Source organism: Thamnophis elegans, chromosome 3, assembly GCF_009769535.1.
Source record: "Thamnophis elegans isolate rThaEle1 chromosome 3, rThaEle1.pri, whole genome shotgun sequence".
Lineage (NCBI taxonomy): Eukaryota > Metazoa > Chordata > Lepidosauria > Squamata > Colubridae > Thamnophis > Thamnophis elegans.
The window spans coordinates 119,392,886-119,409,108 of record NC_045543.1 but is presented as its reverse complement, the minus strand read 5'-3'; the positions used below and the strand labels follow the sequence as shown (position 1 = coordinate 119,409,108).

At 36.3% G+C, this 16,223-nt stretch overlaps 1 protein-coding gene across 3 annotated transcripts in view; it reads left to right on the top strand.

The window, feature by feature from the left end:
* KIF2A (kinesin family member 2A) overlaps positions 1–16,223 on the top strand; it is a 56,050-nt gene that overhangs the window by 5,274 nt on the left and 34,553 nt on the right. For all 3 annotated transcript variants that reach the window (XM_032213613.1, XM_032213611.1, XM_032213612.1), the window contains exons 2-3: positions 12,340–12,434; positions 13,413–13,529. In XM_032213613.1, coding sequence (XP_032069504.1) covers positions 12,340–12,434; positions 13,413–13,529 — 212 coding nt within the window. The remainder of the gene's footprint in view (positions 1–12,339; positions 12,435–13,412; positions 13,530–16,223) is intronic.

The window sequence follows — 16,223 nt, the reverse complement described above, 5'->3', positions numbered from 1 at the left end:
ACTGGTAAATACAAACTACTTTCTTTGCATGTTTTTCTTTCTAGAGTGCAGGTTTCTCATTTTTTCATCCAGTTCCCTTCAGAAAAATTAATCTTTGATATTTAGTAAATTATTTAGTCTATGGTTGTATCTCTGAGGTGAAATGTAATGTACAAGTAATCCCTTGATTTACAACAGTTCATTTAGTGGCCATTCAAAGTTACAATGGCAGTGAAAAAAGTAACTTGACCATTTTTCACATGACTATTGCAGCATCCCCATGGTCACGTGATCAAAATTCAGATGCTTGGCAATCAACTCATATTTATTATGGCTGCATTGTCCGGTGGTCATGTGATCAACTTTTGTGAACTTCTGACAAGCAAAGTCAATAGGGAAGCCAGTCTCAGTTAGCAATTGTGTTACTAACTTATCAACTGCAGTGATTCACTTAACAATTGTAGCAAGAAAGGTAATAAAATGGGTCAAAATTCACTTAACAAATGTTTCACTTAGCAGCAGAAATGTTGGACTCAATTGTAGTCAAGGACTACCTGTACCTGTCAATACAAAATGGCAGAAAAGTTTATTAAGCTATCAAGGTCATGTAGGCCAGTCAGCTGCTGATTGCTAGAATGTGTGTGTGTGTGTGTGTGTGTGTGTGTGTGTGCGTGCACAGACAGACAGACAGACAGATAAAACTTACTCTCAGAATCTGTGGTCCTTAACCTCAATTGATTGCCCTGCCTTCTGGAATGAGACAAAATAGGTCTTGATTTTCTTTGTGGCATGATTTGGGGTATTTAAAAACTGATTTTGGGGGGGGGGGGAGGCTAAACATACAAAGATCATTCTATTTCTCATAGGTCTTATTTCCAGTTTCCTTATTCAACATTATTCTTGCTCTTCTCTAATAGTGTCTGAATCATTAAAACATAGTGTCCATAATTGGATAGATGGTCCTAGAATCCTAATACCCGGAATTTATAAGTGTTTCTACTTCTCTTACCAGTATTTGTATGATGGCTTCCAGCTCCCATTCATTGCCCTAGGACAGGGGTCCTCAAATTTTTTAAATAGGGGGACAATTCACAATCCCTCAGATTGTTTTGGGGGCTAGGCTGGCTCTGTGGGGATGGCTAGGTGATCATGTGACTGGGTGGGCATGGCTAGGTGATCATGTGACTGGGTGGGTGTGGCAAATTTAGCTGTCCATTTTGCCCATTTTTGCCTCGGGGTGGATGGGCATAGGAAGCCCGAGCTAAGAAGTGGAGGCGAGGGGTGCCATTTTCTCTGTCTGGAGTATCTTCGCATTGCGTTTTGGCCTCCCTTGTCCCCAGAAGCATTCTGGTGGGCAAAAATGGGATGCTCCGAGGCCTCCGCGCATCCCATTTTTGGCCTCCCTGGCTCCCAGAAGCACTCTGCCGGGCAAAAATGGGATGCATGGAGGCCTCTGCACCTCCTGTTTTTGGCCTCTCTGGCCCCCAGAACCACTCTACCAGGCAAAAACAGCCTTACCTTCCAGCTCCAGCCCGCAGGGTTCGCTAAGGTGAGAACTGCGCTCAGCTGAAGGGTGGCGGCTGATGAGTGGGCAGGGCAATATGGGCGGGGCAGCCTCATCCCGCACAGGCCGGATTAATGGCTTCAGCAGGCCGCAGTTTGTGGACTCCTTCCCTAGGAGAAAATATGTTTATGAGATTCTTTTAATAGTTACTTCCATTTGCTGGATTGTTCAGTTACAGTTATAGGAAAATCAAAAATAATTAAACCTGATTTTCTTGTTTAGGTGCCTTAACTTAATAATTGCTAAAATAACAGCCTATGGAATGATGTAACCAGATGTAGGAGTAGGTATAATTGATGGCCGATCACATTTTCATCCATTAAGATGAAAATTGATTAGAAAATGTTGTAAACTAGAATATATTACTGAGAGAAAAGGTTGAAGTAAGATAAGCCAGGCACACGTTAGTATTGTTATTCAAATTACTGGCAGATTTTCACCATAATTTATTTCCTCAAAATTTAGGTTGCTTTCCACAGGTTCCTCTTTGCCAGATTCTGGTGATTCCTGTACTCCATTGCTTGCTATGGATTTTCATTTGGGATTGGATTAGCTGTCTTTGGACCATCAGGTATAGTTCAAAACAGCCCCTTTATTATCTGACAGTGACATTTTGGAGAACAGAAGCAATTCGTTACATCATTTTCTACTATGATTTGTGGACTCTCCAGATCCCTAGCATTTTCTCTATTCCTTCATTCCCACAGAGCATGTATTAAAAGTTTTCGGCATAGGAAGTAAAAAGTTCAGGAATAATAAACCCTCTCAGCAAATGCAGTATGAAATTGCAAAACCTGAGTGTAATATATGGTATTATTTTTGTAACATTCCAACTATGGCATTTTTGGAAATTGTCATGCCCTAGAATCATTTCAATATTTAGCTTAGAAACAGTGGTGAGCATTCTGTTTAAACATTAATGCCTATAGATAGTTTGATCTTTAAGCCTTTTCATAGGCACTATTGCAACAGCTTCAGCATTCATTTTTGAAAAAGTTCTTTGGGGAATATTTCATTCATTATTACTACAAAAGGCTTAGGCTTGCCAAAAGGAAAAAAAATGCCATATTTCTTATAAAGATGTGACTAGAATAACAAGAAGTCCAGGCTTGGAGTTAAATGTAGAATTGACCATATTGTAAGAGATATTCCTTAGATAAAAGCTTTTGAATGTGTGAAAGTCATTAGAAACCCCATTATTGGAAGAAAACTCAAATAGGCTTGCTAGATGTTCAAGACTCATATTTTTTCAGAAATGATTTAGTGACTAGCATACTTACTTAATCAACACCATATATACAGCTCTCTGTGACCTGTAAATTGTTGTTCATATACAAACACACTAACTAGAATCTTATAAGATCTTTTCCAATTCACATGGTATAAGTCATCAGCCAAATCACTCTCCACAAAGAGTTATCCAGCCTTCAACTGAAAATTTCCAGTGAAGGTTAGTCAATTAAGCTTTCTGAGCTGATTGTTGCACTATTTAACAGCTATTGCCATTAAGAAATTCCTCCCTAGTATTTAGCCTGAATTCTTTATTTTAATTTCAATTTCTTAGTTCTAGTCCTACACTCACCTTCAATAGACAGCTGAGTCTTCACCCTGTTTTTTGTGACAGCCTTTTAGATATTTGTAGACAGCTACTGTACTGTTCCCTAGTCTTCTCTCGACAGGTTAGGCATGTAGCCACCCAGCACCTCTCTTACAAACATTTCTAGCTTTTCCATGTCCATTTATATATTTAAAATTTTGCATAAACCCTGTTTTAAAAAAGGTCTCAAAGTAATTTAAAATATTCGGTCAAAATACTTTTTAGTATGTACTATTTTAGTCAACACTTTTTGATGTCTTATTTGCTCAATTCTTCAAACATAAAGCATACTAGCTGTAAAATTCTGGGAGTTGAAATCTTACATCTTAATGTTGCTAAGGTAGGTCTAACCTGTACAAAGTATAGTGGTATTTATTACTTCCTTTGATCTTGGTGCAGTGATTTGCTTAATATGCAACATGCTTATATTGGCAACCCGTTGATGGTCCACTAATACATCAGGGCTTTCTTTTATACATTGTCAACAAGCCATAACTTCCAAATTTAATGCTGCAAAAGTAATCAACTTTTCATTCCTCTAGGTCAGGGGTATCAAACATTGTCACATGACATATCGTGACTTTTTTCCCTTCGCTAAACGGGGTGGCTGTGGGCAGCACGTGATTAATCTAACCGACAGGCCACGAGTTTCACACCCTTGCTCATTTATAAGAATATGGTATAGCACTGGCAGTGGTGGGTTTCCTACTTGCTATTTCCTCCCAGGAATTGATGTAGTTCATTTATGAAGAAAGTATGGATGCCATTGTTTAAGTAGTTGTACACTTACTGAAATACAATACTGCTGTTTATAATTTGAAATCCATTTTCTTAATTTTTATTTTCTGTTTTTGCATGACATAAAAGAACTAAGCTGCTCTATCTTTAATGCATGAACCTATTGAGGCACTACACACCTGCTGTTCTTTCTGTCTCATAAGAGAAAAAAGTTGTGTTTTTTCTGTAACATTTTTTTCTAGGGTTTTCTCATCATTTTTGACCCTTGTAGAACAACTGAATTTTTTTTAACCTCATGACTATGTTGAGTGATATATGTCTAATAAAAGATGGTGAAGAAGATATTTATCAGAAGATGTTAATCCATTTGAAACCATATTTATATAAAGTATTAGTATAAATTATTGCTGTTTTTATTATTTCATGTAATAATATATTAATGGTATCTTTAACAGAAACAAGGATTGGTTGGTCTTGGCTTAATTTTTTTATGGTGCATGAATGTAAGTCTCATTTTAGGACTTTTTTGCTGCTGAATATTTTTGATCACAATTCAGTTGTGAGCAGTAACTGGATAGAGAATTGAGGTTACAAGATGTATGATTGTGTATTCATGGAAAAATATTTGTGTCTTGGGCTCTAAAAGTTGTTTTATCAATGTATAATGAATTAGAAGCATGAACAGAAAAGATCATCACAGTTTGTTTTTCAAAAGTTGAATCTTAATATGAAATTGTATAAATTTATATCTATTTAATAGGTTGTATTTTTCTCTTTTGAAAAAAAATATGCATTTAAGAGAAAGAATATAGGCTAGGGTTTTATGAGATCTTAGTGTTGGATAGTTGGTTTTCTTATTTTATTTTCTGTGGGGGTACTCCCCCCTCCACTGTACACACACACACACACACACACACACACACACACACACATCCCAGTATATCTGTTCCAGTTTCTTTCTTGCTGAAGTTTTGAGTTGTCAAACTTGTGGTTACTTTTTTCCCAGACTTAAGGGTTGGAGGCATCTGTTCAGTGTTTCCATAATTATTCTGACTGGCCTGAAAATTGGTTGCACTCTTGCCAACTTCATCCTTTACAGGGATTATAAAGAAATCCATGGAGTAGATTGTGAAGACGGAAAAAAACCTGATCCTATAAAGAAGGTAGTGGCACTTCCGTATTGATGCTAAGAGATCTAAATGGGTCTATCCATGTTGTTATCAGGAATCAAGATCAGGAGTTTTTTCCTTTTATCACATAGACATCACATATCACAGAGATAGTCTCAATGAAAAGTTACTTCCTAGTTTGATAATTTCTTAAAAATTCTTCTGTCTACTTGCTTCAGTTATCTTAAATATCATGTTTATGAGATTCATTTCCATATAGAAATATTAATGTCTGCATTTGTGATAAATTCCATTGAATTGCTCTGTATAAACAATAAATGTACCCCCCAAAAAGTGATGGAATCTCTTTCAGTTCTATATACTGTGTAGATTGTTGTGGGCCAAAAATATTGGTGTTCCTCTCTCATCTAATGTCTCCATTTTTTAAACTGATAATTTTAAACTCAAAAAACATTGTCAATATTGGGAGAGGAGATTCCTAATGTATGATATAGGCTGTTGCCATAAACCATCCTGACAGAAAATCATTATTTTTTAATTTAGTGTCTTTTATGACCAGTTATTTTCTTAATATGTATAATATTGTATTACAGTAGAGTTCCCCAACCTTTTTGGCTTTGTGCTCACCTTGATCTTTGCACAAGTGGGGATGCGCACACACTCTCCCACTACTTTCGTGGCCCGGTTCCATATGGCTCAATGCCTAGAGGTGGGCTGTGGCTCAGGAGTTGAGGATCATCGAGATCAGATAGGTAGCTTTCCTGACAACAGAATATACTTTTTAATTCTTATGGAGAAAATGCCAGTTATTCTAAAATAGCAATAGCACTTAGACATATTGCTTTATAGTGCTTTACAGTCCACTCTAAGCAGTTTTACAAAGTCAACATATTGCCCCAACAATCTGGTTCCTCATTTTTTTTATAAAGTTTTTTTTATTTTTTATTTTCAAAACAAACACAACACATAAAATCTTCCTTTTTTACATACCATAGAAAGTGTCATCAAGCATAATTCATATTAACTCAAGTATTTTAACTCAGATATTTATACATGTTACCGTCGTCATACCTCCATTTTCATTTGACTATAGTTGTTTAAACATCTTTCATCAAAAAATATACCAAGATTTAATACATAACCACATACTGGCATTTCATTTACTATTTCTAAAATCCTCCAATGATACTAAATTCTTATGTACTATTCTAGCTAAACATCCATAATATTTAATAACAAAGTTTTCTATCCTTCTTTCCAAATCACTGTTTACAATTTACATCTCATTTCCTTATATTGTACCCATACGTACATACATACATACATATGTTATTATCATTATCCCTCCTTTATTTAACTATGTCATACATCATATCATTTCCCCCCTAGTAATCAAGACTTAACTGAATCTAACTTAATTCTTTTTTATTGTTGTTATTAATCTTTATATATAATCCAAAAGGGTCCAGCAGCAGAGCTTTCTTTGGCTTTATGTATACATTATTATCATTATCAATTATTTATTTAACTATATCTATTATCACTAAATTTCGCTAAGTTTAGCTAGTTTTAAATTATACTCTTCCATCTTATCAACATATATCCTTCCAATAACAAAACAGGGTCATATCTTCTGCCATTTGTGGCGTCAATCCTCTAATCATCTCCTTAATCAGCTTTGTATGGATTCCTCTTAGCAACTCTTTGCTTATAAGATCTCTTATGTAATTTCGATGCCCTTCTTCTGTTTCCTTAATCAGCTTATCTTTGATTGTCGGTGGTATTATCAAAACTATTGCTAATAAGATTTCTCTCTTTAAATCTATAAATTCTTTTATTTTTTCTTCTTCTGTATCTTCCCATCTGGGGTAGGTTTCCCCTCCATTTAATTCCTCTTTTGTATTCCACTCTTTCCGTTTTCAGGAACAAACCAATCACCATAAATATCAGCAATTTTAATTTCTTTATATTCATTTTCCTCTTCGATTTTTTGGATTTTAACCGCCACTTTTTCCATTTGATGAACATCTTCAACTTCTCCGTCATATTTTACCGTTAGATGTACTAAGTAATCCAACTTCTTCTCTCTCCTCTCACTTGTATTTGATAATTTCTGTATTTCTGAGAATATCTTTTGCAGATTTAAAACTTCTTTCTGGTGTTGAAATTGCGCCATGATTTCCAGCTAACAAATACTGCTACTCTAGCTTAGAAGGTTTTAGCAGAATTAAGCATCACAATAACATTTCACCTTTCTCTGGTTAAAAATCTACTTCAAAGGAACATCTATGTGCTTTTCTTCTTCTTATCACTCTCTGTAAACAAGCTGTGAGTCCTTGAAGTGCCAAGCCAGGGTAATCAGTGAAAAAAGTATTTCGTTTCCAATACATAAATCTCTAGCTTCCGAGTAGCAGCATTACGTTACAATGTTACCATTTCTTTGTTTCTTTTTGTATCTTTTTGTATTTCAAGTTTAAAAAAAAGTCCGATTCTTAAATGAGTTAGAAAAACACCTACAGTAATGAAAGAGGATAGTTTTAGCCCATAGATTACAGAGAATAGTCAAAGAAAAAAAATAGAATAATGAAACTTAATCCGTTCATTTTAAAAGGCTTGCATAAATTCCATCCGTAAATATAGCATTTAAAAATTAAGATAACCCACTGTTCAAAACCAGTCCAAATTTAATTCCGCCACTTATTTCTTCGGTTCTCCAATTTAAATTAATTTTAAGGTTTTTTTTATAGGCAGTCACTTTTAAAACAGTAAAAATTCCTCACCAGCTGAAAACACTTTCTCTTTCCATATCCTTCTATTTTGGAGCCGCCTCGAGCTCATCAGCCATTTGGCTGGATTTTTTGTCACCGGCTTGAAGAACTTCTCTTGGATCAAACAGACTTTGCGATGTCCCTGTGATCAGCAAGATGTATTCTTCCTGTTCACCGTGTCTACGGGACGGTTTAGGTCCGTTTGGACCACCCAGAGGCAAAAGTGTCGACTGCGATCTCAGAGCATTGAGATCGCACGTCGTGTCATCATGATTTCGGCTCCTCCCCTCCCAGTCTGGGTCCTCATTTTATCCACCTTGGAAGGCTGAGTCAACCTTAAGCCTGGTGAGATTTGAACTGCCAAATTGCAGGCAGCTGGCAGTCAGCAGAAGTGGCCTGCAGCACTGCATTCTAATCACTGTGCCATCAAGGCTCATATAACAATAATTATGATTTTATTAATATTTTTCTTTTCTTATAGATATGCTTTGAATCTCAGAGTAGGTCACTTCACCCAGTTTTAACATAGTCTTCTTGCTTCTGTAGTTATGTTATTGGCAGGAGATAACTTAAATCTCTGGCTAGACTTTATCTAGCAACTGAATTAAGTTCATTCACTAAGAAGAAAAATATGTTTTGTCTTCAGCAGTTATTTTGAATGAGTTTGTTATCAGAGAAACAAAGAAATGGATTCAAACAAGGAAATGAGCCTGACTTCCTTACACTTCTCCAGATGAATCTGTAAACATGTACAAAGGAGAAAAAATTCCCAAAAGAAAAACAGCTGTTTATCTGATAAATGAGAAAGCAGCAGAACTTGCTTTGGCTTTACGTATTGTGTCATTTAGAAAATGATTAGGTATGATTTATTGTTATCTGAAATGAAAGAAAATACGAACACTAGAGAGGGTTTTTTTTCTTGAGGAATCATGGTTCTTAATAGTGTTTTCTTTTGGTGAGTGTAAATCCTATAGAGCAGGGGTGTTAAACCCGTGGCTGGATGCATCACTGGCTGGCAACGCTGACCCCCAGTTTAACGAAGGGAGGAAAAGTAGTGATACATCATGTAAGAACAATGTGACGCTGCGAGTTTGATACCCCTGCTATAGAGGTAAATATTGAGTGCTTCTTGTTAGCGATTCCATGGGCTAAAATAATGTAATTATGTTCATGAAAAAAAAATCTGCAGTTGGTAAAATCATTGGAGAACCAATTTTACTGTTTGACCAAATGTTCCAAATATGGTATGTGTATATATACCGTATTTGGAACATTTCATGACATTTCTACTTTTTTAGTAGTTTTTAAAGAAAAATACTTTTATTTTTAAATATCAGATTCTTTTATGTACTTTAATAGATCTGTAAATGTTCATTATTAATTACTCATGGCAAGCAATCCTTGTCTTTCAAGAAGCAGGCAAGCAAGTTTTTGTAAATTGAATGGTGGTAGAAATTGTAATTTTCCCATATTTTTTCCAAGTGTTAGTATTAGGATTGTTTGAAAATAATTCAGAAGTGTTTCTGAATGTCTGTACATAGCATCTCTTTAAGACAGCAGCAATTTTAAAGCATTCATGTGACTCAGAAAAAAGATCTGTCTGCTAATCAGTTGACTCCCAAAGCTGCTATTTCTGAAAATAAAATTTTGGATGCTTTAAAAGAGGTGTTGTGCTCATTTTTCCATTCATTCTGAAGTACCTTTTTTGAATTTTTTGAAGCATGTTCAACCTTATTCTCTCTTATACTTAGCGCAATATATGAAGAATAGTTTATAAGCTTTATTCGGTGATTTGCAAAGATATTCTTATAGATTGTAACCACAAAAAATAATGTAAGGACAAGGAAATGATATACTTAGCCAATGTTTAGTTTGTGACTTCAAAAATGCCCGTTCCTGAAGATAGCTGCAATTTGTGTTAATTATGAAAAACCTCAAGCTATGATTCCTTGACAATTAAACAGTATTATTCTCTTTTCATTTATATTATTGACAGGCACTTGATGTTCACGTATGAAGGCTAATTATCTAATATCATGGCTTAGCCATTAACAAATGCCAGTGCACCATATATAGCCTCAAGGAATAACTGAAACAATGTGAACTGAAACCATGACCCCAAACGCACAAAAATGCTGATAACCACCAGCAACCAAATACATCTTCATTATATACCTCACCCATTTTTATAAACTATCTAAATCTGTAACTCACTTTATTAATCAACAGAAATCCAATAAAAGTTATCAAAAATACCTAACATAAATATATAGTCCCATTTTCTGTTTAACATCAAATCCAAATACCTCTCTTTAATAATGAAAATCTGATCTTAATTAAGAATTAAACGTTATAGAAATTCAAAACCATTAAGCATTATCAAAGATAAGTTCTTATTTATATATCAGGAGCAGAGGTAGTATTCAGCAGGTTCTGACCAGTTCTGGAGAATCAGTAGCGGAAATTTTGAGTAGTTCAGAGAACCGGTAAATACCACTGACTGGCCGTGCCCCCATCTATTCTCTGCCTCCCGAGTCTCTGCTGATCTGGAGGGAATGAAGATGTTACACTATCCTTCCCCTGGAGTGGAGTGGGAATGGAGATTTTACATTATTATTTAACTATAATCAAACAAACCAATTTTGCTTCCCCCCCTTTTCCTCCCAGAAGTCTTTAAAATGTTAAATCTCTCATATTCTGATTTAAAATAAGTACTCTACATTGCTCTTTTGTTACCTTATTTGTATGTGTATCTCTCTTGATTGTTAAATAGTACACAAGCTGTATTTGTAAATCCAATAATTTCCTTCTTTTAGGTTATAATTTTGGAATCTTCCATGATATCCTTTTCAATTTGATTAAAAGAAACTTGATTCTCTTCAGTAGTTTTGTTTGCAATATTGGGTTAAGTAGATCACACAGTTCTTGAGTCTAGAACAGGGGTAGTCAACCTTTTTATACCTACCACCCACTTTTGTATCTCTGTTAGTAGTAAAATTTTCTAACTGCCCACCAGTTCCACAGTAATGGTGATTTATAAAGTAGGGAAGTAACTTTACTTTATAAAATTTATAAAGCAGAGTTACAGCAAACCCCTACTGCCCACCATGAAAGCTGGAACGCCCACTAGTGGGCGGTAGGGACCAGGTTGACTACCACTGGTCTAGAAGACCTTGAGCCTAAAAGGTCTTAACATAGTCATCATCCAGTGATCAACCTTCAAAGCCTTCTTATCAGTAGTTTATAAACACAAATTCTTTTCTATAGGAGAGGATAGTTTTTCTTAATTTCCATGTCTTTAAATAAATTTCATCCAAATTCTTAATGTTTTAAGAACTTTCCAGAAACAACACTATAGTCATCCTTTTACTGTATAATACAAGAAATAAAAGCTTACCAAGCTGGAGACACATATTTTTCTTTCTTTTTAAGCGGATTAAAGAGGGACTCACTCAGCAAATGCATAACTAGCAATTTTGAAGGCTTTTAAATCTTGAAGAAGTCATAAAATAAAACCCAAGGTGATTATAAAGATGGGACTTCGTTGAATTTTAAAATGGCCACATTAATGGCTCAGTATGATAAAACCCACGACTCCCAAGTGATCACAAGTGACTGCAAAAATATCAGTTTCTGCTATTGAGTTCACAAAAAACTCCCAATTGATCGGAATACACAAGGGTGATCTCAAAATCACCCTTTAATTCAGAGATAATTATTTGGATTCTACATCCAGCTGCCTTTGACTGCAATGTTTTCCACAAAATGTGGGGTGTCAGTTCATCTGCTCACTGGAAGTGTTCTCCCTAGTAGAGCTCATTGATGAACATCAACTAGTAGTCATAAGACATGATGAAAATTCTTTAATCTCACACCCTGTGGATAGACATACATAATTTCAACGAGGAAACGGTGAACACCCTAGACAAATCAGCTACCCATAGACAGATAAAGAGAAACACATTTATACACTATTCAATGAGGACTATAAAAAGCTAAAAAGAAAAACAGAAAGTCCAGAACATATGGTTTCTAGCAGCCTACAGCCTGAAAAGCATACAAACTATTCAAACAGAAAACTACCCTAGTCAAGGAACTACCAAGGAGAAAACTATACCCACCATCATTGGCAGGGCAAGCAACTGTATGTAAAAAAGGTGCAAACCCCACATTCATTAACACTGAAGATGTTACGGTAGTAATGAAATGTCTGCCTGCGAACAGCCAAACTCAGAAAGCACCAAGGATTCAAAAGAAAATATTTTCAGATAAAATATATAGAAGGAGAAGGACTTAGGAGAATGGTTTTTATGCTGTATAATGATACGTTAGTTTCTACTATCAGCTTAGGGAGAAAAAGTCTCCTAGATAGAGCATAATGGCAAATAGAGGGCAGCTTGGTTTTTTCAGTTGGTTAAAGAAGGAATAGGTATATGAAACTTTCCCAACCGTTTATCGTTTGTAAATACCCTGGGTATTAAGAGCCAACATGTTGCAATACGTTGTGACTCTTTTTAAGGATCTTTTGATCACATTTTAAAGCTTAATATCCTTCCCTTCCAGGTCGAATACATGAAGCTATGGTAACATCTCTAAATGAGGATAATGAAAGTGTTACTGTAGAATGGATTGAAAATGGTGATACTAAAGGAAAAGAGGTATGGCTTTTTTAACCATCTAAATGTTATGAAAAATGAAATTCTTCAAAGACAAATAGAGTATCAATTTGTAGAAATATTAAATATGAATTGCATTCAATAAAAACTGTAAGAATGTGGTTCAATGGTATTTTGTATGTTTTTTTAAAAATCAGTCTTAATGGAAGAAATAATTAAAATTTCATCGCCAGTTGAATTTGCAAGAAATAGCGTGACCCTATACAAGTAGTCAGTCCTGTATTTCTGTTGCTAAGTAACTTGGCTTTTACTTTGTCAGAAAGTTGCAAAAGATGATCACATGACCCTAGGACATTGCAACAATCATAAATATGAGTCAGTTGCCAAATGCCTGAATTTTGATCATGTGACCATGGAAATGTTGCAATGGTCATAGGTTTTAAAAACGGTCATAAGTCAGTCTTTTCAATGCCATTGTAACTTTGAATGGTCACTGTACATCAAGGACCACTTACCACTTATTAGCATGCTTCCTTGTATCTTTTTAATTATCTGAAATGTAGTTTCCTTTATTCAAGGAAAAGGACCTGGAACACAGTTGGAAAGAAATATTGTCCCCTGTATTATCAAGATAAATAGTCACTTGTATGAGTAGAAAGGCAATATATCAACTAAATCAAAAGGAAATAGAGGAGTTAGACTTATATCAAACAGTGATATATCTCTGATGAGACTCTGCTGATCAGGAATGTGGCAGAAGTCAGCTGTAATCCCTAAAATTTCAGAATTGAATTTTGCTCAGAATTGAGCAAAAGAAGCACTTCCTTTTCTATGTCAGTAGAAAATGTCAGTAATTCATTTTGGCCTAATTTATTAGGTTCTGCTGTTTTTAGAAAAAAAGAAGACCTTTATGCTTCGTGATTGAACCTTTAATTTTGGTGGCAATATTATATAATTTGTTGAGAAAAGGCAAATAAATACTTCAATGTATTTATTTTAAACTATTTTCTCTTTTAAAAGATTGACTTGGAGAGTATATTTTCACTTAACCCAGACCTAGCTCCTGAAGAAGATGATCCTAGCCCAGAGACTCCTCCACCTCCCACACCTTTAGCAAAAGTAAACAAAATTGTCAAGGTTGGTAATGTATATAATGTCTATTTAGTTGAAATCACTGTATTTCATTGTACCTCTTGGTTTAAAATTAACTTTATTTTAGAATTGAAAATTTAACAATGTTCTGATTTTTAAAAAAATAAATGTTAAAGAGAATGAAATAAGATTTCTTTAACTTTGTTCTCTGTTCAGCAAATGTTCCTTTTTCCTAGATGCATAGATTAAAGACAGCTTGTGTGTGTTTATGTGTGGATGAAGTGTAGAGTAAAATAATGCAAATTTTAAGTTAAACAAGAAAAACAGAAAAGTTAATAGAAAAGTGAAAATGAAATAAGGAAAAAAAATAAAAAGGAAATAGAAAACAAAATAATAAAGGAGTGGATTCCAATCTCCTTAACACCAGTTATAAATATTTTACACTTTATTTTCTCTAACGTTACATCAAAGTATTTTTATTTTCATATATCTACCCTTTCTAATAGTCAAATACATAGTCTGTTTGTTAAAGTTTCTTTTCTTTCCTTTATTCCAATAAAAGTAGTTGATCTTTGTCTAAACAAACAAGCTACTTTTGCTGCCACTGCTTGTTCCATCATTTTCACTAATCATCCCTCTGATATTTCAGAATTTTTCCATTTTTGTGCATATACTTCTCTCACAATAGTGGTTATATATAAAATAATCTTCCATGACTTTTTTTTCTAGTTTCATGCTTGTGAATCCCAATAAAAAAGTTGTAGTTTCACTTTAAACTTTAAAAATGTTTGTTTCAGTATATGTATTTGAATCCAAATTTTTTATGTCCACCATGCATGATAAAAATGTCTCTTCATGCTAGTCATATTACCAACATAAATTTGAAGTACCTTTTTGTATTTCAGATAATTTTTCTGAAAGTCATATAGCAATAGTATATAATTTTATCAAAATTTTCTTTTAGATTATAATATAATGTGACTTTCAGCCTTTGTAGTGGTGTTGTCCGTGAGGACTAGGACATGGGTGTTGCGCACCATGTTTTGGAACCGCCGAAGGGTTAGATGGATGGCCCCGAGTTCCAGCCAATTGATGGTGTTGGCACAATCGGCTTGTGACCACAGTCCCTGAGTCATCCCTGACAGAAGGTGGGCCCCCCACCCCATCAGGCTCACATCTGTGGTGAGAGTTAGACGAACCAGCTCTCGAAAGAGAGTCCCTTGAGTCAATGCCGATGACAGCCATCACCCCAGGGACTTTTTCATGTGTGTGTGTGTGGGTGCAAACCTATTGCAGGGAGCAGCTGAGGTTCTTCTGGTACAGTAACAGGTACCACTGCAGGCAACGGCTGTGGAGGCGTGCCCATGGCACAATGGAAAAGCAGGACATCATTTTCCCCAAGAGATGAGACAACTTGGAGAAGTTGGGCTCTGTGATGTCGCCGGATTGTCTTGGTCAGCTCCTGCAGGCTGTTCCATCAATCTGCTGAGAGGAACACTTTTCCCTGCACAGTGGGCCCTAGTGTCTCTATTTGGAATCCTGCTCTGAAGTTGTTTTAGCCAAAGGAGAGCAGATCCGCTAAAAAATGAGGAAGGAGTGGAAGCCTTAATAGCCCAGGCAGAGGCCTGGTGACCCTTGACAAGCATTTATTCCAAACGTTTGTCTTCAGGCTTAAGAGAATCCTCTGGAGCAGTGGCAGGAGAAGCCAGAGCCACCACAGGAAGGTCTATGGCTGGAAGGTCGAGAGCCTTAACTAAGGCAGGGCCTATATTATACAGGCGCTTATCTAGAGAATTAGGAAGAGGACCGGTGCCAGGAGAGGCCCATTGCCTTTGCACCACGTTCATAAAAATTCTAGGAGAAGGAACCACCTCCTTCTCAAAGGTGGGTTCTAGGAAAAGAGGATCCTCAAATCCCCTGTTTCTGAGGCCGCAGGCTTAGGAGCCGGGGTAGGCTTAAAGCCAGCAATCTTCTTTGCCTTAAACAACAAGGATTGGAAAAGAGCAGGTTTAAAAAACCCCACAAAGGCTGGTTGGTCGGGGCCCGGATCCTCGTCCTCAGAGAGGTCAGAGTCACTGGGAGGCTACTCATCCTAATCCCCTGCCATGGAAGACCGAGAAGCAGAATGTTCAGCAGTATCCTTATCAGAAGAGTTTCTTTTTACTCTGGATTTAGATCCCTCAGATCTAGATTTAGAACTGTGGCTAGAGGATCTCTTATGTTTGAGGCTCGTAGCTATACCTTTTTCAATTGCTGAAGAGATAATGGCAGCTACATCAGGGGTAATAGCAGAGGTTGGTTCAAACCCCAAGAACCCCGGGGAAGAGGAGGCCTGATCTGCCACAGGAGAAGGGCCGGCATCCTCTAAGGAGTCATCCTCACTTTGAGGGGGATCAAAAATCCCTGTACCATCTCGTATCTGAGAAGGAGAACCAGGTTCAGAAAGAGAAACCTCGGAATCAGAAGAAAGACCCACAGGAGGAGAGCTATCATGAGTGACAGGGATCACCTGGAATGGATGAGGGCTCTATCTGCCACCTTGCTTGTCAGAAGAAGTTCTGTGAGCTGCAGGTATAGAACAGGACTGACCCACTTTTTGGCTGGCTTATGAGTCTTTGCTGGAGGCTGCTTCGGTGGTTACTGCCCTTCTTTTGGAAGATTTAGCAGAGGAAGGACCAGCCACAGGGCTATCTGGTGGCCTGCATTAGAAGCCATAATCAAGGCAAAGGAAACAGCTAC